We start from the raw sequence: 25,480 nt of genomic DNA on the forward strand, positions 1-25,480 counted from the left end.
GCTGAATCAGCCTTTCTCTGCATGTCATTCTGTCAAACACACACAGACAAACATGACTACAGTACAAGAGAAACCTTAATGTTCTCAAAACGGAATAACAGAGAGGGAGTGTTTAATCTGGTTAAAATGAAGCACAAATTGCCTGAAGAAAAATGGCAGAGATAAAAAACAAGTCTAATTTGTTTTTCTTCTTACTCATGAATCTGGCACATTTCACCCGATGATCAAATTACTTAGGAAGGTTTCAGTTCAAATGATGCTGTGCGTTTGTGAGAAATGGACCGATTCCTGACTAGCAGAGGGGGAATTTCACTGGGAACATGCAATATTTATGGTCTGTGGTCTGACAGCCATGCTAAAAAGACCAACATGAATTTCCACGCTGGTCCAGGCTGCTTTTTTCAGCAGGTTTGATGCTGGTCTAGCTGGATGACCAGAATAACAAAGTTGTACATCAGCAAAACTTAGTGAAGCTGGTTGACTAAGGAGCCGTTCAGACTGAACACGTATTTGCCCTAACAATGCTAGACACAGTGAAATTAATTACTGAGCGCAGGTGTCACGCGGCATCTAAAAAAAAAAAAAAAGTGGCGTTCCAGTGTGATGCGCTGAAAAAAGAAAAAAACGGCGAGAAGCAACACAACGGACAAAGATGTCAATTTAGCGCATGTTACATAGAAAAACAATGGAAAAACAGCATGGAGAGGCAAAAACGTGTACATGGTAAACACAGCCCCTAAATCAGTCTTACTGGTTAAGTTAGTTAAGAAGAGATAGTAAACATATGCAAACATTTTAACCTCTAGGCCTTCATCAGGCAAAAGTTTTTCCAAAGTTAGCCCTAAGTCAAAACTCTACAGTTGTTCAAAGAAATTTGAGCATTAATATAAACATTTAGTATTTTTTCTTCAGTTCTGCTGCATTGTTGTCTGTACCTGTACCAAACTCGGGTTGGATTTGCACACTTTCTATAATATATATTTTTTAATTCTCCAAGCAAATTTCACGAGTTCACTGGTTAAAATAGCTCTGGAGTGCATTAAGGTAAATGGATTTGGCATGCTGTCCATAATGGAGGGGCTTGAGCACAGGACTGGGTTTGAGCTCTTAGATGCCGCCACCCCCCCAGACCATAGCAAGAAATAGAAAGATAATTTCAATAATACTTAACAACTTGAGTCTTCAGAAGACTTGGAATATGATACAGGAGTCACAAGACATTTTGTGTCGTTTCTCACCAAAACCCATCGTATGCCTTAAAGACTTGGTATATGAAGCACAAGCCGCAACGGACATCAAGATTTTCAGTTAAAAATAACTTACATTTCATTTTCTCACCAAAACCCATCATATCTCTTCAAAATATTTGAAATATGACGCACAAGCCACATCTACTACTTTTATGATACTTTTGGCTCTTGTTTTAAGGGAGCCACTATCCACTGCAATTGGTATAGGCTTTATAAAATATAAAATGTGGAGATGGGGAGGTGGAGGGATGCTGGAAGACCTGTTACCGGTGTGAGGGAAGCAGCTGCTTATATATCCTTGGGATAAGACTGGCAGGCCTAGATAAACAAGCTCCTCCAGAACTTACATTTTGAACTTCTTAATGAAGCTTGAGGACACCAGCATCTCATGCTGTGGCCCAGCATTCAAACCACAACATGTGACCAAGGATAGAGCAGCAGCCCAAATTAGAATCCCTTGTCCTGAGTTGGCACGTGCTGATTTCAGAATTCAGAGCCGTTATGATGTGGTCATGTGACTGTCTGTGTGTGTCATGATGCCAGTTACAACAAAACATTTTACCAACACAATGAAAGTGGCAACATGACACTTGGGTGAGACAAAAGGGAGGAGAAAGAGGCACACACATGCATAGCATGACAGTGTTGTTGTGAGTGAATTATTAGGGCTAAATGTGTGCCTGCAACAGATGGTGTGTTTGAGAACAGGGCAGAGACTGTGGCCGACTGGCAGCATCAGTGTGACAAACAAGGACACATAGAGACAGGGAAGGAAGGAGAAACAGAACATTATACAAAGAGAACGAGTAAAGAGGCAAGACATCAAGCCAATAAGTAGAGAAAAACAAATAATCAGTGATCTACAGAGGAAAAAAAAAAAGAGCTATAGAAAACACAGAGAGAGAAGAACATGGCAGTTGTCGGCTATCATGATGGACAAAAATCTATCCTGCACTGTAAAAATCATGTCAGAATTTGTTTTACAATAAAAACCTAAATTTAAACAAGAAACATTTATTCAGTGAAAACAAAAATGATGACTTGTTTTCAGAGAATATATCGAAATATCTTAAGGATATACAGTGGCAAGAAGTATGTGAACCCTTTGGAATTAGCTGGCTTTCTGGATTAATTGGTCATAAAATGTGATCTCATCTTCATCAGTCACAAATATAGACAAACAAAATGTGCTTAAGCTAACAAACTATATTTATTGAACATCCCATTAAACAAAAAGTGAACCCTTGGATTTAATAACTGGTCAATCATCCTTTGGCAGCAATAACCTCAAACATTTCTGGTAACTGCGGATTAGACCTGCACAATGTTCAGAAGGAATTTTGGACCACTCTTTCTTTCAGAACTGCTTCAGCTCAGCCATATTCTTAGGATGTCTTGTGTGAACGGCTCTCGAGGTCACTCCACAGCATCTCTATTGGTAAAGGTCTGTGCTCTGACTGGGCCACTCCAAAAGCTGGATTTTCTTTTTTTTTGAAGCCATTGTTTAGGGTCATTGTCCTGCTGCATCACCATAATTCTGAGCTTCAGCTGGCACACAGCCACCCTGATATTGTCTTGTAGGATATCTTGATAAACTTGGGAATAATTTTCCCCCTCGATGATGGCAAGTGGTCCAGGCCCCGAAGCAGCAAAGAAGTCCCAAATAATGATGGTCCCTCCACCGTACTTCACCATTGGGATGATGTTTTTATGTTGGTATGTGTTGTCCTTTTTACACCATACGTAGTGCTGCCTGTTCTACCCAAACAATTTAAACTTAGTTTCATCAGTCCACAAAGCATTTTTCCAGTAGCACTGTGGAGTGTCAAGGTAGTCTTTGGCAAACTTCAGGCATGCAGGAATGTTTTTGTTGGAAAGCAGCAGCTTCCTTCATTGTGTCCTTCCATGGACACCATGTCTGTTTAATGTTTTTTGTATAGTAGACTCACGAACAGATGTTAATCAGTTCCAATGATTCCTTCAAGTCTTTAGCTGTCACTCTAGGTTTTTTGTTTTTTACATCGAGCATTCTCGGTGTGCCCTTTGAGTCATCTTGGCTGGACGACCACTTCTAGAGAGTAGCCACAGTACTAAATCGTCTCCATTTATAGACAATGTCTAACTGTGGACAGATGAATATATAAGCTCTTCGAGATAACTTTGTAACCCTTTCTCTATTTAGCTTTTGTTGAGGTTATTGCCTAGGGGTTCACATACTTTTTCCAACCTACGTATTCAATATGTACACGAACAATACAATAATTTGGGTGTTATTAGTTAAAACAGATGGTTCATTATTGTAAATTAGATGAAGATCAAACCAGATTTTAAGACGAATTTATACATAAATGCAGGTGATTCCAATGAGACCACATACTGAACTTTTTCTTGCCACTGTAAGTTTAGTTTTCCTATTCTACTGGCAAATATTCTATTACTTGTCAAGCGTAAATCTGACAAACTTTAGCTAGGTTTACGATTAAAACATTACAAATCTATAAAATATAAGTCTTAGCTCACACAGTAAGTTCCTTTGTCTAGATTTAATGTTGTTTAGATTTTTTAGAAAAATTTAATTTCTGTATTTCTCTTTATTAATTTGTTAAAGAGATTCACTCTAGTAAATACATTGAGAAGGTCATTGCTGGAGAGATGACTGATTAGATAAAATCCTATCTGACTATATCATATGGGAGAATCTGGACTTGTGTTTAGTGTTAAACAAGCATCATGAGGTTCCTGAAAGGATGAAATTTTATTTATAGACAAGTCAGAAATGATGTGCTCTACTGATTAATATGGTTATTGGTAAACACTAGTTTTGAGTGCTAGTCAAAATCAGGGTGACCAAAAAAAAAAAAAAAAGTCATCAACATCTGTTTTATAGAGCCACAGATGGAATGTGTTGTAAATGCATGCATGAGAGAGAGAGAGAGCTGTGTATATGGTATGGTAAGTCTCATGCATCCTTATGTAAGTGGATATATTGTCATCTCTGATCTTGACCTCCATCAAACAGACTAATGTCATCACAACTCAATGTGTGTGTGTAAATCCACAAGGCAAGACAACCTGTCTGCCCATCTGCTGCGGTCTCTGAATGCTGTCATCAAGCAGCCTTAAAATCAAAGGTCACTTAGATCACATGACAAAAAGCTCTTAACCAGCCATCACATTCCTGTTGTCTTCTGACCCCAGAACAAACCCCTCATATAAGAAAATAAAGAGCCTATATTTACCCAACCAAAACAATACAAACAACAGCAATGGAGGCAATGAAATGTAATGACATGACTCAATGACACACTGACCCCCGATACAAAAGAAACTGGGGTGACACGCTCTGTGGTTCAAAACACAGAAATATGGCTGACGGTTCAAGCAAAGCTTGTTCTGATCAATCTTTGGGAGAGGTGGTCTCTCACCTTGTGTCTCGCATCCGTTTCATCTTCTAGGCTGTCAGCAGGGCTCTCGGTTGTTAGACCGGACTGGTCTAACATTGTGTCATCCGGGCTGTGCAGCACCAGGCCAACGCCTTCATCCAGGATGTCCTCTAGAGGGAGCAATGGAGACAGAGAATGGGTAAGCAACAGGGTAATCTATACGAGGGACGGTCTGTCACACGAGGATGATAGGTTGAGTACATCAAAGATTTGGAAGAGGGTGAATGAACTACTGTTTCTTTGAGACACAGGCTTAAAAATCAGTTGAGCTATGAATGTGTCAACTTCCTTTTTCAGAGTGACAACAAAAATTATTAATGGAAATAAATGAAAATTAAACAAGTTTACCCTGGCTCTGGGAGAAGATGTCAGTGCAGAGGTCCTGAGCCCCATCTGATCGGCGTGGGGGAAGCTGGCACAGCTGGTGCGGATCAGTCACGGGCAGTGTGCTGACAGTGAGGGTGAGAGAGGGCAGAGAGAACGCACCCTGCATGTCTGCCAGTTCCAATAGACTCGCCTGCTTACTGTTCAACTTCAGAATCTCATCACCTGCTCGCAGACCTGAACAAAGAAAACAAATGTACAGTTTAAATAATGATTTATATCCACTCGAAGAAGACACTTGCAAAAAGGACATAAATAGCTCAAATCTAGATGCATGTATTACAGAAAACTTGCTGGACACATCTGATTATTCTCAGGACACTCCACAAATTCAATCATTAAATGGCAATACCAGTAACCATTAACTGTGACTAATACTGATACTAAACAGCCTTTTGCAAGCTGTTTGGCTTTTTCATAGTTTCCACAAGCTTGTGCACATGGTCTTGACTCCCAAAAATAAAGACTAAGGCCACGTCCACATTCATTTTCATTCAAATACTCGTTTTTAATTTTCTAAATGTCAAGTATGCGGTACTAGAGAGCATTTGCTAAAGTCTCAGTGCAAATGAGAGGTGTAAACGTAGCAAAATAAATTCATTTTCAATCGAAAACGTTTCCACACTAATCCGTTTTTGCTTTAAAACTCAGTTTTTTTGTTTCCTATTGTCATAATTTTCAAAAGTATGTGGTAATGGAGGGCGTTTTCAAAACACAGTTCCAGTGTGGATGAGAGGCGTAAACATAGCTAAATCATTGTGCTTAAGCAAAAACATCCACACTAATCAGTGTTCCTTAAAAAAAAAAAATAAATAAAATTTACATTTCTAAAATGAGGAGCGCTTTCAAAACGCTACGTTTTCGTGGAGGAAAACGCTGTTTCAGTGTGGATGAGAGGCGTAAACGTAGCAAAATCAATGAGTTTTCAAACAAAAATGGATCCACACTAAACCATTTTCGTTTGAAAAGTACTTTTTCGGTTTCCTCACATTATCATTTTCCAAAATATGCATTAATGGAGAGTGTTTTTGAAAGTCTGTATTTTCATTGGAGGAAAACGCTGTTTCATCGTGGATGTGTCAAAAACATTGCGAAATCAATGTGTTTTCAAACAAAACATATCCACACTTAATCCACACTAACATAAGTTTTTTTTTATTAATGCAAAAGAACAATCTGCATACTTACCAAAGTTACTTTGAAAAACGAGAAAAAAGAAAAAAAAGAAAAAAAAAAACACTAGAAGGAATCAATTATGAGAGGCTATAAATCAACAGTATTAGTTGGCATTGAGATTTTTTGTTGTTTTTTGCTCAAACATTGAGTTTCTTAACAGCATTATCCAAAGTACTGGTAATGGAGAGCACTTTCTAAACACTATGTTTTCAGCAGAGGAAAACACTGTTTCAGTGTGGATGAGGGGCATAAATGTAGCAAAGTCGATGGATTTTCAAATGAAAACATATACACACTAATATATTTGTTTGAAAAACTCCTTTTTCGGTTTCCTAACATCATTTTCCAAAACACACGTTATTAGAGAGTCTTTTTGAAAGTCTATGTTTTCGATGGAGAGAAAACCCCTGTTTCAGCATGGATGAGAGGCGTAAATGTAGCGAAATAAATGTGTTTTCAAACGAAAATGTATCCACACTAATCCATTTTCATTTTCCAAAGTACGCAGTAATGGAAAGTGTTTTAGAGTCTCCGTTTTTGGTAGAAGAAAACGCCATTCCAGTGTGAATAAGACTCGTGAACGTGGCAAAATCAATGCGTTTTCAAATGAAAATTAGTGTGGACATGGCCTAACAGCAGACACTTGTAGCCTGTTATAAGTAAACAAGAGGTTGGTCTTTCATTAGTTAGAAAGGCTTCCTCCAAAGCACACACACACAATGCCATACAACAGCTCAAATCTAGTTCAAAATTACTCACTTGAACACAGTCAGTGGATATTCAGAGACAAGAGTTTTCACTGATCTCTCTTAAGACAATAAAGACCTGTTTTGTTTTTTTTTGGAACCTGACAAAATTTGAAGCTGTTAGAGAGGTTAATTATTCATCTTACAAGTTAATTATTTATACAAGCATATTGCTAAATGACATATTACTACACTAACATTTTTAAGCAGGTTTTTTGTGTATACGTTGTGCATTACAGGATGAGAACAAAGAAAGCTTCTTGTTTGCCATCGCCCCAGCCACCTGACTTCCATTCGCTTAATTATCAATAAACAACTTATCAGCTGCTCAATTAGGCTCCAATAGCTCAGTTCACGCTTGTTAGGCAGGACTGCCACTTTAATTGATTATTGACGCCCATGTCCATTCAACAAGCTCCTTTAGGAAAACGGGATTTTCTTTCTCCCTACTGTTCTTCTGTCTTTATAAATGCTGCATGGTCATGCACACATGAATGCATACACACATTGCCTGAAGTGTGACCCAGTTTTACGTGGAGCAAAATGTCAGCTGTAATAAGGTTTTTTTATTGGATGGCTCAGCTATGCCCCTGGCAATAGTGTGACACAGAATTTTGGTATGATGTCATCAACATGCGCCCCCGGTGCTTTGTGTCCAAACTGTCCTGAATTTTAGTATTCCCTCCAGCCAATATGCCACTGACTCTCTTTGTCTTTTTTCTTTGTCTCTGTCTGTGTCCGTTTCAAACACTCTGTCTCCATTCATTTTGGACAGCACATGATTTTAATGGGCCAATATAATTTTAGACTTGTATTAAATGCATTTAGGGTATATTAATTCATATTAACAGTATAAAGATAGAAATGCACTAAAATAGCACCAATTCAATTAACATTAAACATTTCCCAAAGTCTAAAAGGTTGAATATTCATTGCAATGGGCATTAAATCTCTTAAACTCTCATCCTCTACAATGTTAATCAGCTGGCACTGTGGCTATCTGCTTTGCTGCAGTAATCGTGAGCTGCATTCAAGGCATCATCGCCAGCGTAGAGCGCCGCTTTGAACTCCACATGAAAAGCGTTTGCAAACTTCTTGTTCTGCATTTTTGTGGTTTACTTGATGTGCGTCTGTGGTAATTAAATTGCACCTTACAGAGGCTGCAAAGTACTTGATTTATCCAATCTGGCCTTGTTTTGTACAACAAATAGTGTTAAGAGGTAATTTCCCCATCATTTGATCACTGACATGGCTTTTGTGTGTGTTTGTGGTGTGTGTCAAAATAACTCAGGACAGACACATCTCAAGGTTTCACCCTGCTTTGACCAGTGTTTATGCTGGTTTATGCTTTATTAACAGTAAATGCTTCAATCGTTAATGCGTTAACTTTGACAGCTCTAAAATAAACATAACTAGCAACCACAAAGCTAGGTTGTGATAGGTGGTTGCCAGGGTGTTGCTATCCATTTGCTAATGTGTTCTGAGAGGTGTTTAGCATGTTGCTACGTGGTTGCTAGGGCATTATTTGGTGGTCGCTAGGTGGTTGTTTTCTGGCCCAATGCTGCATTTACCTCGTGTCGGAATTATTGTAATTACAAAATGATGACTCTGAGATTGTATCTTTGGCAGCAGAGCAAAATATATACTCACTGCATTAATCTATATGTTCTTGAATAATGTTTTAGGACAACAACAACAAAAGCGCTATAATTAAATGACATATCAAACTGAAATTTGTGTAAAGTACCTTTAACTGTTGAGGCCACTGCAGTTTAGTTTTTTTTACATGACATCATGATGGTCAAGTTGGAGCTTTCATGGAATTCCGAGTTTACAACTTGTAATTATTAGTTCTACCAGAGACTATTTAGCTCGAGATGGAGCACCTGTATTAAAATTAATGGGAGATATTGGAACAGCCAATATGGTGGATATAGAAAATAAAGTCCCGCTTTACAGTTAAAACAGCCAATCACCTTTTAGATACAGACATCGCCTGTCAGTCAACTCGAGAACGTGTATGTACATTTTCTAGATCAGCTTGGAAAATAGCACTTGTAGAAAATAGCTGCCCGGGAGCATTTCAAAAATTGCAGCCGAGTAGAAAGGAACTTTGGTTCTTCAAAGACGTGAACAGTTTTTACAAGTCAGAATCTCTTAATTACGGTAATTCCGACATGAACGGAATTTGTCCATTAGTCAAAAGAGCCCATCCCCAATTCTCTTTGATATTCTCATCCCTTATCTGACTCAGGTTCCTCCTTCATTGCAAGTCTTTGGGATGTTCTTTGTCCACCAGGTAAAAATCGTCAAATCGTTCAAGTGAGTCAAATCACACACCTCTCCTCAACGAGCCGTATGATTTGAGGTATCATTCATATCTGTAGACAAACGGTTCAATACTTATGGGTTTAGAACAAATCCCTAACCCTTAGTATGAGCAATAATAATGGTTACGCTTGACTTAGCAAGCACCATGAATTAAAATACTCTGATACTCAATAACTGGACTCTACGCTGGAAAACAGAATGTCAGAACTTTGAACCTGTTCTGAAAGCTGCCCTTAATGAACACAATTACTTGGCACAGATATCACTGGCAGTGTGTAATGGTTTTAATTTGCTCTTCTTGGTAATCCCGTGCTCATGTGAAAGCTTTTTAAATAAATTTCCTCCAGCCGAGTGGAGATTTGGATCAGTCCTCTCAGTTCAGACTGCTCTGTATTCCCTTGCTAATTTCTCAGCAGTTTTATACACAACTGCAGGTAAGGCATTTACAGTGGGGAAAACTGCATACAATTTGGATTTGCGTTTGGATTTGCACTTGGAATATCGGCAGTAGGTTAATCCAGGAACTGTTTTTGTGATTTAAAATACCATAAACAAAAGCAGAATCCATTCTTAGATCAGATTCTAGTCTCTTGGAGGTCAAATCTTACTTTTTAGCAACTACACAATGGCTTTAAACTAGGGGTGTAAAAAATATTTTAAATCAATAGCTAAACTATAAACTACATTTTTTAACTTTCTAAAGAAAATGTAACTGATCCTTGCCCATGCAAATCTCACTGCCACAATGCTACGGTGATTTTTTGGTTGTCAGGGCATTGTTATATGGTTGCTATATGGTTCTGGGTAGTTTCTAGGCCATTGCTAAATTGTTGCTTTGTTGTTCTGGGTGGTCAGTAGGTGGTTGCTTACTGGCCCAGGTCAAAAGAGCTCAACCACAAGTCTATATGATATTTTGGTCCCTAGATATGGCTTGGGTGCCTCCTTCTATTTTTATGTAAGTTCAAAGTTCAACCTTTTTTTTTTTTGCCCGCAATGTGAAAATCTTATCATAAATCTGATCACTTACAAAAATAATGGCACACCTCTCCTCAAAAAGCCACACAATTTGAAACATTATTCAGGTCAATTACCCAAACCTTAAGTGTGAGCAATAGTAATAGTGATGCTTGTAAGCACCACTAATTAAAGTGTTTGATTCACTAAAGGGGATGAACTGTGTCAGATATGATGAAGATAGTGGTGTAGTCCCATTATGAGTTCGATCACATACCTTTGGCGAATGCCAGACCTCCGGCTTTCACATCAGTGATATGAAGCTGCTGTGCTCCGTCCTCCTCTACCACAGCCACAGAAAAACCTAAAGAACAGAGAAATAAATATAAATAACTGAAACAAGGAACAAAGAATAAGTTTAAACAAATACAAACTAAACAGAATTGTTACCGTAGCCAATAGCACAGGACTCATCTCTATCAAACTGGATGACTTTGGTTGTTTTGTCACAAATTTCGATCTCTTTGTAGAGCTAAACAAAGGGAGGTAGTGAGAAAGAGAGATAGATAACTTAATATTGATTGCACTCTTAGGATGCACAGTACAGTATGAGCTCAGAAAGTGCTCACATACATCATGGGGGGGGGGACAGCAAAATGCCTTAGTCTGCTGAAATTCATGGCATAAATATATATGCTAAAGAAAAATCAGCATGTTCTCAAGGGAGCCTGAAACAAAACTAGGGCTTTGATCATTTCAGGGAGAGTAAAAGAGAGACTTGAGTCTCCTCAGAAAGAAAAAAAAAGATGAGATCAGACAAGGAGAGCACAAAGACTCTCTGTGCAAATGAGTATAGCGTGTCATCTTTAAAGAACAATCATGAAGAAAAAACTAGCAAAGTCAATTAAAGTTTTGAGGTTGCCTAGTCGTTGTTGATGTGGTTTTCCCTAAGCTCCCTAAACACCAAGACACACACACAATCAGAAAAAGCAACAGACACAGCTATGGGGATAGAAGAACTATTCCAAGTACATTATGCAGCACATGCATCTTCTACATAATTCATAACATATGCATCAGTGCCTCCCAACACTGTTAGAGAGTTTAGACTCACTTTAACCTACATCGCAGGTAAAACTTTTACACAAAGTTCAGGCATAAACGGCCCATCTAATGAATTCACCCCATGCTGTGTCTCTGACCGCCAAGCGTTCTTAGCTGTCCAGGACACAGTGTGGTCGCTGACAGGCTCTTTTCCTTGGACTCACCAGGTCACTCAGGTCCTCCTCGGGTTTGGGGATGTACAATTGCACTTGATTGTGAACGAGGAACTTCAACCGTATATAGTGTTTGGAAAGTTCCAGTCTGTAAGCCTGTGAGGTCAAAACAAATTTTGAATTAAAATTACTCAGACGATGCCGCTTAAAGGGATTGTTCACCTAGTTCACAGAATTATTATTTTTTTGGGTGAACTACAAATACATTAAGCAGTAAGACTTTGCTTTCAAACTGTGCTGTTTACTTACGAAGGTGGGTCCATGGGGGGGGGGGAGATGTTGGGGGGGTTTGCGCTATATCGTGAAATATTTTTACGCTTAAAACTTTAAAGTCTGAGGATACACAAGTCAGGCATACGGGGTCAAAATTGAAAACTTAGAATCTGAACTTTTCAAAGAATAACATAAATGTTACATAAAATAACAAAATAAGGGCTGAAAACATCTGCATAGAAAAAAAGTACCACCTTGTGGTAATGTGGTAGAAATACTAATGTGAATATAAGTCTTTCACATAGCACTTAAAAGGACAAGTCATATATCAACTGAAAGCTCTCATTATTTGGATTATTTGGTTGCCCTAATACATAAAGTGAAATATGATTTCTGTAAGATATCAAATACAAATGTCTCTTTTATGCACCGATCACTGCTGCTGTAAGCCCAAAATAGCTAAAAACTTTATATCTGCCTTAACTTAGGCAGTTTTATAAAACATGAGCCATTTTTTACTTGTTTGTGAGCTTGCTTGGGTGAATAATCCAATGATTTATATATATATATATATAAATATATATATATATATATATAAGATGTCCAGAACAAAATTTGCAGTTCAGCAGGAAAAGGATGCCAAACAATCATCAAAAAAATGTGTTATCGACTTCTGTTTTTTTGCGCAAATGGGAGAATCTCAGATTTCTAATGACACCTAGATTGAGCTTCTAGTACACTCAGAGGTCAAGATATTTGATGAAACAATAGGGGTGGTGCATGAACTAAAAATTAGACTGAATGTCTATGGACGAGCACAACTGTGAGGGCTAAAATGCTACAATTCATTCTGCACTTTGTGATGGAATATGATAGAGGAAAATGTATTTTTCCTAGTACTTGCTGCCCACTAGTGGAAATAAATAAGACTTTTCAAAGGGTAACATAACCTGAACTACATGCTTACAAAGTTGGGACAACAACAACAAAAAAAAGTTTTTAATTTATTTATTTCTAATTCATCATAAGATTATAAACATATAAAATATTTATTATAGAATAATTTGAGTGTTGTTGTTTTTTATTTGGGGTGTTCTGAAAAAATGAGACCAATTTTTGGCAATTAGTGCACAGTATGTGTGTATGGTGAGATTTTAAATTTGAGTGTGAAAAATTGCAGGCGGCAGCCCAAAAATGTACCAGAGTTTAAGGGGTTAAAATCTAAAAAATTTTGTCCATGAAAAGAGGATGTCAATTTTGCATTCCATATTCTATTCCAGTGCCTGACAGAAAACCATTTCTGGGATTTAGAGCAGCCACTTTCGTCTACCATGGGATAATTTATTTATAAATCTTCATGTGTGTTTCATGCTACACTGTTACCGACTACCTAAAGAAATGCTCATAAATTTGTAGTGGACAGAGCAGTTAGCACAGTGTCATTTAAGTTTATGAGTACAACTTTGCATGTACTGTGTTTCCTTCACAAATGCTTGAAGATATATTTACTGGAATTGCTAGTACACAAAATTGGATTACAACATTCCAGAACACTCTGGGGTGACACCTGCTATGAGCGAACATGGAAAAAGGCCAAGAGCTACTACAGATAAAACTGCATGGTTCCTCAAGTAGAAATTATCCACTGACACTTTAGCAGTTTGCCATGAAGGCTCCATGAAAATGGGAAGTTCTAGTGCTTTCTCAAGAACTCCCTCAAAACACAGGGGTGGGAGAGCTTCGTGTTTTGGAGAAATGAGCTACATGAGATTTTAGCCATCATGGATTACACAAGAATTAGAAGATTACTCTGCTTTCATTATATTGGAGTGTTCTTGGAGGTGTTGGATTTCCTTTTTTTATTGTTGCAGGTTGGCTGCAAGATGACGACATAGTGAAACTGGGATCTTATTTGTGTAAGAAACACAAGGTACAGCTGACATATCTGTAGCCCACATGTGAACCAACACCTCAGGACAAATGGTGGCACGTAAGAAGACATATTGAGAAGCAACAGTCAGTAGATTTTAAGTTCTTATGTCAGGACATACAGTATATTTTAATGTGAGATTGAGATGCTAAAAGCTTATTTTCCAGTAACCATGTAATATTTCTGTGTGGAAACTCTGGTCCCTAAATATGGCTTGGGTCCCTCCTTTACCTGTACTGTCTGTCTAAAGTCTATAGAATTTTTTCAGATATTTTAATGTCCACAAGGTGGATGAAATTTGTAACAGACAACAAAAATATCAGTCTGACTGCTTAGAGTAAGTACTTGCACAACTCTCCAGAAAAAAAGCCAAATGATTTGAGATATTCAGGTTCGTAGGACAAAAGCTGTAAGTTAGAAGACACAGTTTAATAATTATACTTAGGGGATTGCTCAAATACCTAACCCAAAATATGACCAACAGTAATAGTGATGCTTACATAAATATTGAGGTAATCAAACAGAACAAGCCACAATGAATGTGGGATGCTGAAACTTCCTTATCAACAAGAGACTTTGAGAGGAATTATGTGTTAAGTAATAAAATCCAGAGACAAAAGTATGGTTAAAATGTGGTATGTGGAATGAACAAGACAGTATGTATCATTACCTGTCTTTTCCACTGATTCTGAGAACATGAGTTTGTCAGAGTTCAGGTAGTCACATAATTATCTACTTGACTGATTTATATATTTCTTTTAGTACAAATGACGTTTACCCTGCAGAGGGCTTCCAGGGCATCCATGGCCGTCTCGCCTGGTTGTATGATTGCCAACACGGGCCGATCGTCGGGTAAAGAGACCCAGGATGGTGTGAGGTAGTCCGGAACCCAAACTTCATTGTCCGTCTTGTGCTGGGGGAGGCTTTTAACTGAACCCTCTTGCTCCTTCTGTCAAAACAAATAATGAAAGAAATAAAACTGTTAAGGAATTTGCTTAAAGGCACCCTGAAACAGCATTCCATTTACTCATTACATTTGCATTTAGTCATTGTGACGAGGAAGAGGTGGGGCCAGGACATGAGGACACACGCCTGGCTTTGAATCGGGCTAATCAGCCAGGAGGGGGATAAAGACGAACCGGAGGTGCCAGTTCGAGAGAGAGAAAGAGAGAGAGAGAGAGACAGACACGCGGCCGCTGTATGTGTGTGCATCTTTGTTTTATGTTGTTTTAAGTTGAATTTCTGTCATTAAAGTTACGTTGACTGTTCTGCCGGTTCCTGTTACACTGGTTATCCGTTACACTGGTGCCGAAACTCGGGAAGGAGGAGGGACGCGCTGTCGTGGAGTCCTCGCCACTGCCATCCACCACGGGAGGAGCCGTTCCGTCCACCAGGGGTCAGAGGTCTTGCTGCCGTCCGCCCGGAGAGGAGCGGCTGTCGTCCGCCCGAGGGTGGAGGAGTGGTTGAGGACCAGGCGACAGAGATGGCAGCCAAGTTTTTTTCTCTCTCTCTCTGTGTGTCTCCTGCTCGCCCTTTCCCTCTCCCCTCTCCCTCCCCTCGTCTCTCCCCCAGATTCCCAGGAGGCGGGGTGGACCACCAGCTGGCGGAACGGCCAGAAGGGCAGCGTCTCTCCGTCAGAGATGGGGGGGAATAGGTCAGTCCGGATGGTGCCCCGGCCTGAATCAGGCAAGGGAGGAGTGTGACGAGGAGGAGGGCGTGGCCAGGCCATGAGGGTGCATGGCCGGTGCTGAGTCAGCCGATCAGCAGGAGAGCGAGATAAAGGGGAGCCAGAGATGCCAGTTCAAGAGAGAGAGACATACACAGCCACTGTATGTGTGTGCATCTTTGTTTTATGTTGTTTTAAGCTGAATTTCTTTCATTACTGTTCTGCCAGTTCCCGCCTCCTCCTTGCAATTAGTGTGGATTGGTTAAGTTCTCGTGGAACAGATGTGTTAGCTGGTTCTTGAATGTTGAGATGATATCAGCAGATCGTGTGAAGGTTGGAAGCTCATTACACCACAGTGAAACAGAGAAAGTGAATGACCGTGAAATAGACATTGAGCCTCTTTGTGATGGGATCACTAGGCGCCGCTCATTCATAGACCACAGAGAGCGAGTTGGAGCACAGACCTGTAGAAGTTAATTGAAGTAAGTGGGTGCGGTTCCATTGGCTGTCCTGAATGCCAGTCAAAACCTTGAATTTGATGCGGGCAGCTACAGGTAGCCAGTGGAGTGAAATCAAGAGTAGAGTGACATAAGCCCTTTTGAGTTGATTGAAGACCAGACATGCTGCTGCATTCTGGACCATCTTCAGTGGCTTAACTGTATTAGCTTGTAGGTGAGCCAGCAAAGCATTACAGTTTTCCAGTCTTGAAATGACCAGAGCCTGGACCAGCTGTGTAGCATATTCAGACAGAAAAAGTCTAATATTCCTGATGTTATAAAGCGCAAATCTACAAGACCAGGCAGTATAGGAGATGTGGGCGGTAAAATTAAGCTGGTCATCTACCACCACTCCAAGGTTCCAATCTGTTCTGGTGGTGTTAATGTAGTTGAACCAAGATGATTAGTGAGGTTGTGGTCAACAGATGGGTTGGCGTTCCCAACTGATTTGAATTCCATAATATTGTGTTATTTTTACATTTATGCATTTGGCAGACACTTTTATCCAAAGCAACTTACAGTGCACTGATTACAGGGACAATCCCCCTGGAGCAACCTGGAGTTAAGTGCCTTGCTCAAGGACACAATGGTGGTGGCTGTGGGGATTGAACCAACAACCTTCTGCTTACCAGTTCAGTGCTTTAGTCCACTGCACCACCACCACTCCAACTTGTTATTTCAAGTTATAAGGACATACAACAAAGAAATACAGTATATAGGGGGGACTTGATTTTATCCATCATGAAATTATTGAATTACTAAAAAGTGGCCGTCAATTAAAATACCAGAATGAATCCAGACCTGAACATGAGCTTGCAGATGATTGACACTGCTGGCACCGTCTTTTGGAGGCTTTTTGAATAGTGCGTTGAGGCTAAGGGTCAAGTTTACTCTTTAGTGTGATAAAATCGCTTAAAGGAATTGTTCGGGTTCAATATAGGTTAAGCTCAATCAACAGTATTTGTGGCATAATATTAATTACCACAAAATGTATTTTGACTTGCCCCTCCTTTTCAAAAAGTGAGGCACTAACAATGTAATGAATGGGGGCCAATTCGTAAACATTAAAATAAAAGTATCAAAAGTTTCAAAAGTATAGCTACAAGACGCAAACAATATGCGTGTTAACGTGATTTTAGTGTGATTAAATCGCTTCATAACCTTTTCAGTGTAAAGTTATAACCAATTTTACAACTTTGTTGCCATGACGATGTAATGTCAACAAACCCTAAAATGACTGTAAAAATGATGATTTAAACAAATTTACAGCTCAAACAATACATGAGTTTTAACATATGAATTAATGAAAGTGCTTTTATAAAATTATAAGCTTCACATTTCTGTGTTTAAACTTAAAATTGGCCCCATTCACTTCCATAGTAAGTGCCTCACTGTAACTTGATTTTTTTTTTTTTTTAAGAAAAGGAGGGACGAGTTGAAATTACTTTTAGTGGTAATCAACATTATGCTACAAATGCTGTCGATTGAGCTTAACTTGAATTGAACCTGGAACATTCCTTTAAGGAAATAAATAAGCTCAATTTTGATTTCACATTGACTTTAAAGTTAATCCTACTATGCGTGGATTCGTGGAACTGTGATTATTACAAGTGGATATCACAAAAGCTTCTTAATTATCTGTTAAACACTGTATGCAAACTAACAGAGGTGTCACATTTGTGGTGATGTGTGCTTAATTCAGCCGTATCACGCTTAAGCAGAGCTGTCTGAATCGATGCAGCAGACAAGCATCAAGCCACCGCTGAATGTAATGACTTCTAATCTAAGACAACTAATTAACTTGCCATCCAACCACAGCAATATGCAAGCTCTGCACAATACACAAAGTCTTCGTCTGATGTCTGGCGGATGATTGATGAGCTGACGTACACCAGCTGGAATGTGAATGACAGGGTATATTGTGGGGCTCTCGGGGGCCCTTGGCCCCGGTGCTCTTTGGCCTGTCAGAAGGTCTGGCCTGCTGTCAGCGACGGCATGCTGCCTGGCTCAGATAGCTTATCCCCACTATCGGGTGACAGCCTAACACCCTCCCCTTCCGTTTGACAATCTGCCCCGTAGTGTAGCTGTGATGATGGTCCTCCATCATGGAAAGACAGCAAGCCCACACATGGTGAAGGAGAGTGGGTGAGTGGGAAAATGGGTCAGAAGGACTTGAACACACCCCACACACTCACATACTGGAAAACACATGCAGACAATACATTAAACACTCGAACATTCTGTCACTCAGTCTCTTGACACAAATGCACAAGAAAACACACACAGACACACACAGACACACACATGCTCGCTCCCCTCCCTTAATGGATGTGCAGGTTGGGAGAGGAGCATGGCCGCACCATCGCTTTACCCCAAGGAGCAGTGTTGAGGAGTAACTGACTAAAAGTGGCTTAAAGTTTACTAAATTTTTTAGTAGTGTGACAGTAGTTTAGCTGCTTTAAAAATAGTGTAGCTTTCACAGTAGCAAGCTACTTTAGCTAACAATTAGCAATGAAGCGCAAAAACAAAGCACACGAGATGTGGAAAGAATAAAATTTGCTTTCCTAAACGATCCCCTCATATGTGTAGTGTTGGGAATTCTGATTCAGTTTAGTGTTCATTAGTGTTTAGTTCATGTAAATGGTTCTGAAAAGTATTCAATGATTAATTGAAGTCCCGACACACATCCATGCTAGGTATTTTTCTTCATTTTTTCTTTTTTCGTAGTTAAATGCTGCTGTTCACCACATTTTCAACTCTGATAGTTTTATTAGTAGTTTAGTGCAGTGCTGGGGAGTAACTACCTAAAAGTAGTGATGCTGCTAACTTTTTATTTGTGTGACAGTAGCTTTTTGGTAACACTTTACAATAAGGTTGAATTTATTAAAGGTGCACTCAGTAACTTTTTTGGGGGGGATTCTTCTCCTTTTTCACCCAATTTGGAATGCCCAATTCCCAATGCACTTTTAAGTCCTCGTAGTCACATAGTAATTTGCCTCAATCCGGGTGGCGGAGGACAAATCCCAGCTATCTCCGCATCACATGGCTTGTTGAGTGCATTGCCATGGAGACATAGTGTGTGTGGAGGCTTCATGCCATCCACTGCAGCATCCATGCTCAACTCACCACAAGAACAAATCACATTATAGTGACCACAAGGAGGTTACCCCATGTGACTCTACCCTCCCTAGCAACCAGGCTAATTTGGTTGCTTAGGAGACCTGGCTGGAGTCACTCAGCACACCCTGAGATTCGAACTAGCGAACTAGCAAACTCCAGGGGTGGTAGCCAGCGTCTTTTACCACTGAGCTACCCAGGCCCCTTGCACTCAGTAACTTTTGTCTTTGTGTCATCTTGGACAGCTAGTGGCTTGAATGCAGCATCATTTAATATCAATAGTTTTCAGTTTCAGATGCCATTGTAGAAATTAGTTCACAGTCAGCCATGATTACTTTAATCAGTGAGTGAAAGTGTCAAATAACAGGACGGTTACTGAGATTAAGTGAGTAGTATTCGGCTTGTCATGTGATTCTAACATGGCTGCCCCCATGTGCGGACCCTCTCCATGTAGAATAAAACAGCTTTTATAAGATTACTGATATGACTGGAGTCTTCATTTAAATGTGAGTGGTCATGATTTCATACATATATTGCAAAATTACAATTCATGTCTTTAGGAGTAAATTTTTTTTTACAGTGCACATTTAAATTGCTACAATGTAGTTAGCTACATTTTGTTAGTAACTTGTAGTGCACCTAACTACTTTTTCAAAAGAGTTGCTTTACTATAGTTTAGCTATTTTAAATTATGAGTAGCTGCTAACTAGTGAAGCGACACATTTAAAAGGAACTTACCCAACACTGGCAAGAAGAACCTGAGCCCTTCAGCCCAGCTTGGGTGTCTTAGCTCTCTCTATCTCTCTCCAGCTCCCACTGGGGTTTCACATGGCCCTACCATCTGATTTCTTACAAATTCTGCCTTTGAGGGTGTTCTCTTTGACAGTTTTAATTATGCAAAACATGCTGGGAAGAATTAGTGTCTCCCTTACCAGAGTCTCCTTTCCAGAGTCCTCAAACATGCGCTCAAGACTCCTCTTAACTGGTTCATCACCGTCTACAAACACCTGCAGTTGAGACAAAGCCACTGATTAAAGAGGAATTTGATGTTTTAATTAGAATGAACTGATGAATTTGGTGCATTGTCTGAGACAATTGCCTCAGTGACACTTTGAGAACACCACAAGAGTGTGAGATAATTTGGAACATTCTTATAAACAATTAATGCACTTATAACACATAAAAATTAACTATTGCAAATGTATAATGAGTCAACAGTGATACATTCTATTAAGCAATGTAATATGGTGTCATAAAGAGACTGTAAGGGTTTTGCATAGAATGATATGTATGCAGACCTGGTTGATGCTGGGTCTGCCTTTGGTTTTCTTTTTTGAGGTAGTGTCTAGACCCCACAGGGAAGAAAAACGACTCTTCCGTTTACTGGAGGATCGTGACAGGGCCTGAGTATGTCTCCGCATTCCACCATCCATCCTCGCTGCCACCTGTGCAACAAACACAATTATAGTAAATCAATAAACATCTTCAAGAGGGCTTAAAACAAATGTGTAATTTTACACAATTTAGCATTTGTATCTTTGAAGTGGGATGTTAGACAGTGAAAAAATCTTAAAGATCACCTGTCATCATTTACTTAGCCTCATGTTGTTCCAAACCCGACTGTCTGTCTTTCATGTAACACAAAAGCAAATTCTGAAGAATGTTCATGCTGCTTTTTTCATACAATGAATCCAAACAGGGATCTGGGGACTATCAATCATTGTTTGCTTTCATTTGATCAGAAAGTACAGTGTGAGCATTCTTCACATCATCTCCTTTTGTGTTCATTCAGGTTTGAAACAAAATGAGGGTGAGTAAATGATGACAATATTTTAAGTTTTGGATGATATATTCCTTTAAACATTTCACCATAACGTCAATTTTAGTACCTAACATCTAAGCTTAAAAGAATAGCTCACCCAAAAATGAAAATTATCTCATCATTTGCTCACCTTCATGCCATCCCAGATGTGTATGACTTACTTTTTTCTGCTGAACACAAACAAAGACTTTTAGAAGAATATTTCAGCTCTGTAGGTCCGTAAAATGCAAGTGAACGGGTGGCAAAATTTCGAAGCTCCAAAAGCACAAAGGCAGCATAAAAGTAATTCATAAGACTCCAGAGGTTAAATCCATATCTTCAGAAGCGATATGATAGGTGTGGATGAGAAACAGATCAATATTTAAGTCCTTTTTTACTATAAATCTCCACTTTCACTTTCACATTCTTCTTTTGTTTTTTGGCGATTCGGATTCTTCATGCATATTGTCACCTACTGGGCAGTTTCTCAACCACACCTATCATATCGCTTCTGAAGTTATAGATTTAGCCACTGGAGACTTTTATGCTGCCTTTATGTGCTTTTTGGAGCTTCAAAACGTTGGTAGCATTGTATGGACCTACAAAGCTGAAAAATTCTTCTAAAAATATTTGTTTGTGTTCTGCAGAAGAAAGAAAGTCATACACATCTGGGATGGCATGAGGATGAGTAAATGAGAGAATTTTCATTTTTTGGGTGAACTATCCCTTTAAATATGAAATGAATGTAATGAAACAAACATTTATTTAAAGTGAGCTACTATTATTTTGCCTAGAGGTTACGGCCTTCATTGATTATGAATTGCTTCAGTAACACTGTGAAAAGATCAGCTGAAAAGCGGAGGAAAAAATCCCTGTGCCTTTAAGCTTCAGATCAAGACCAGTGATGGGAAAAAATCTGACAGTATGACTCACATCAGAGGCAGTAGACACATAAACTGCCATGGTGTGATAATGTCCCTCAGCCGTTCACACACCCAGACACAAAACCACAATGACATTTCTGGGAAAATATACATCAGTGCAGTGCGACAGAAGTCCCCAGTAATCTGAGCGTATAGAGTTTCTATAAACCTAAAGTAAGGGTTAATGACGTACTGAAACCTTGGAAGTTTAAGGCAGTAGAGTATCTGAGGGCCTAAAACAGTGTAGTTTGGTCTTATTTTTAGAAGTCAGAAAACGAGAAAAGAAAATGTATAAAGAGAGAAATGAGAACATGTAACATTGAAGATTGGTTGCAGAAAGATTTCTAGAATTTGAACTATCATGCACAACCTAAAACAAATGTTCTAGTTCCATAAAAACTGTCCTGACTAACCAAAGAGGAACCTTAAAACTTTGTTCTTGGAATGTTCTGTGAACCAAAAAAATAATGGAGTGACTATTTGCACTAGGTGTAAATAGCACCTGCCACACAGCATGGCTATTTGCACGGAAATAGTCTGATGGAAACACAAAAATTGAAGACAAACTGCGCCCCATAGTGTCGCTGCAGTGGCGTGGGGTGTAACGATGTGCCTTTTGACCCACTTTTTCCCATCCTGTCTCCAATCTCAATATTTCCTTTAATACTACTTGTAATAATAAATACAAATTAATATAAAGATTGATTGCCTTGCAGTGATTTGGTCATGGTGACCGTTGGGGAGTTGAGAGAAAGCTTTGATCCGGGTAAAATTGACCATGGTTTACTATACTATAGTAATATGGTGTCAGTATAGTAACCATGTTTGATTTTGTGTTTACTATGATTTTACTACAAAATACCTTGGTGATACTATGGTTACTTTAGTAAAACCATAGATCATTTTTGTAAGGGAAGGTTAGGGTTAGGTTTAGGGGTTGGTGTACTGTGTCTTTGGGACTCTAAATTAACACAATAAACTCGATGCAGTTATACTGTATGTTATTATTTAATTAGGAATGCCACTATTCTGCCACTATTTTCACCGGGGTGCAAATAGCATCTAACACTATTTGCACTTTATGCAAAAAAATATGCTTTTTGTTGCTATTTACACTTAGTGTAAAATAATATTCCCAGAATGTTCCAGGAGCCAAACATTTTTAGTGGGGGATTGTGTTCTGTTTATGTTATTATAAATTCGTCACACAAAATCCTCCCTGCAATATTCTGTTAGGTAAGTTTAAGATTATAAAAAAAAAAATTAAACCTAAAAATAATCATAGCTAACATTCTTTATGAGTTTATATTAGGTTGTTAGACAAAAACCTCCAAGCAACCTATGAGTTTATTCAAAATAAAACCTAAAAAGAATGTTCCTAGAACGTTTGGAATTTGTTCCCAAAAAATAACCATATGGAAACCACACACTAACTTTAGGGAAACGTTTTGTTTTCTAGGTAACTGAATTGAATGAAAAGTCGTTCTGAGTGACAATGTTTTTTTTTAAACACGCTTAAAAGTCAAAAACACAAATTAAGTGGGAAATTAGCTAAAAGGTACGCCAGCAAAGGCAGTTATTGATCTACCGCTTTAGTGCCATTGACGAAAAAACGCTCCCTTTTTCATCATTTAAAATGTCAATGATTTCCTGTCAAACATGGTTTAATTTTCAAGAAACATGATGTGTTATGCAATTTGAGGGGAGTTGCTGTTCCACGCCTCATTGTGACTTGAGGTGACAGTTGCGGTTTGAGGCACTCATCTCTGTCTCCGTATTACGCCATTCTGTACATTCTGTGTTGGACCACAGGAATGACAAAAAAAAACAAAAACACTGATGACAGTACATTGTGTTATGCAGTTTCTGTTAGGAGGCGAGCCAAGAACAGGCTGGCAGTCAGCTCTGTGTGCTCACAAGCCTCTCATGGTGTGGAATAATAGGAAGTGGATGCTAACTAAATGTACTTGAAAGTGTAAGTGAGAAGAACATGTCTATGAAAGAGACAGAGAGAGAGAGAGAGAGAGAGAGAGAGAGAGAGAGGGAAAATGCACAAATATGGAGTGTTAGAATAGGTGTAAAGGTGTATGAGAGAAGAAATGAGTACAGAGTGTGAAACTGTGTGTGGAAGTGCTTCTGTGAGTATATGTGTGCTTAGATATACTTTGGGGACAAATCTGTGTCAAAAAGTGAGCTAAATCTGACAAAATAAAGTATATTAATGTTTGTTTGTTTATCTGTCTGTCTGTCTATCTATCTATCTATCATTTATTTAAAAAGAAAGAAAGAAGGGCCTATGGGCACTAGGGGTGTAACGGTACACAGAAGTCATGGTTCGGTACGTACCTCGGTTTTGGTGTCACGGTTCGATACGAGTTCGTTACAACAGGAAAAAGCAACAAATCCCAAATGCTAGGTTTCTTTTCATTTATTTTGAACAGACAGTAGTGCAAATTACAGTTTGTTCCACCTAGCGGCATTTAGTGCCCCCTGAGGTAGTTGGTACAGTACAGCCTCCTTTAGTGTATTAAGCACTAAGCAGTAAACAGAATGCACTCTTTAATAGGTCATATTTTTTTTGAAAGGGTTGATAAAAAACAAAAGGTATTTGGTCACAATCAGCTACAAAACTGTAAGCATCTCTTGAGTTATAAAAGTACAATATAAATAAAATAATGAAAAATAAAACTTGTGCATTAGGAGAAGCCATTCTTGTTTTGGGTTGGTGCATAGATGGTCTCTTCTTCTTCTGCTCTTTTTCCTGTTTTGGCGAATAGCAAACAGTGTTGCATTACCGCGCGCACCCCCTTCTACATTGGAGTGGATCGCCTGTGACTGACTCAGATGTATTCTTCATCTGACTGCATGCACCGAACCGTGACGTCAGTACCGTGACGGTTCGGGACAAATACATGTACCATTACACCCCTAATGGTCAGCATCGATGTCCGAGATTGATTATTAAATGTGTGTGTGTTTATGTGTTTGTGTGTGTATTCCATACCAGGGCATGAAAGGATGATACGGAAAAAATGCCAAGACGACCCATGGACAGTTTAGTGGGGCGGGAAGCAACAGCCAGTAGGCGTTTTGGATTTGGAAGCTCGCCGCCCTGCAGACTGGACAGGTAACAACGGTACCGGAACAAGTCCATATGAAACTGCTCTAAATTCTGCTCCCAGAGGAATATCTGAAAAAATAAAGAAAGGAAGAGGTCAAATCTTTGACAAAAAGGTCAGATCTAAGTAAAACGGATCTCAGTTCTATTTTGTCAACAGTTTAATGTGCTTTGCACTTTTCGTTTTCATTGTTCACACACTGATGAAAGCCATTATGCTGCTGACTATTAGAGTGTGGGCAGTGTTTTTAATTCGATTTTTTTGTTTACTGGAGGAGGACACTGGTATATATCATTAGTCAGCGGCCCTCCTCCATGTCAGCATGACCCGAGTCTATTCAGAGTCCATGGAGGAGTTTGCTCACCTCCACTTAAACAGAGAGGCACACCACACACACAAACACATAAATAGACATGCATTTATAAACTCATATTTTATGTAAGAACAATGAAATCACACATGTCAAAGATTATTTTAAATGGCCACATTAAAATAGACACAAAATCCTACTCACACTCATACAATTATTAACAAAAAAGCAAAAATTTTTTAGTTTAAAAAAGCAAAATGTCTATTATTAATGTGTCCTAGTTATCAAAGCAAACCAATGGACGATTTTAACAGGGTGTATCACCTATATTGGCATGCAAAGG

At 39.0% G+C, this 25,480-nt stretch overlaps 1 protein-coding gene across 3 annotated transcripts in view; it reads right to left on the bottom strand.

Moving 5' to 3' along the window:
• LOC127433843 (rho guanine nucleotide exchange factor TIAM1-like) overlaps nt 1–25,480 on the bottom strand; it is a 107,486-nt gene that overhangs the window by 18,535 nt on the left and 63,471 nt on the right. For all 3 annotated transcript variants that reach the window (XM_051686107.1, XM_051686106.1, XM_051686108.1), the window contains 9 exons: nt 24,713–24,898; nt 20,283–20,429; nt 19,917–19,991; nt 14,483–14,653; nt 11,553–11,657; nt 10,735–10,816; nt 10,562–10,648; nt 5,042–5,254; nt 4,676–4,803 (listed from right to left, as the gene is read on the bottom strand). In XM_051686107.1, the coding sequence (XP_051542067.1) occupies nt 4,676–4,803; nt 5,042–5,254; nt 10,562–10,648; nt 10,735–10,816; nt 11,553–11,657; nt 14,483–14,653; nt 19,917–19,991; nt 20,283–20,429; nt 24,713–24,898 (1,194 nt within the window). The remainder of the gene's footprint in view (nt 1–4,675; nt 4,804–5,041; nt 5,255–10,561; nt 10,649–10,734; nt 10,817–11,552; nt 11,658–14,482; nt 14,654–19,916; nt 19,992–20,282; nt 20,430–24,712; nt 24,899–25,480) is intronic.

The sequence above is a fragment of the Myxocyprinus asiaticus genome, chromosome 43 (assembly GCF_019703515.2).
Source record: "Myxocyprinus asiaticus isolate MX2 ecotype Aquarium Trade chromosome 43, UBuf_Myxa_2, whole genome shotgun sequence".
Taxonomy (NCBI): Eukaryota; Metazoa; Chordata; class Actinopteri; order Cypriniformes; family Catostomidae; genus Myxocyprinus; species Myxocyprinus asiaticus.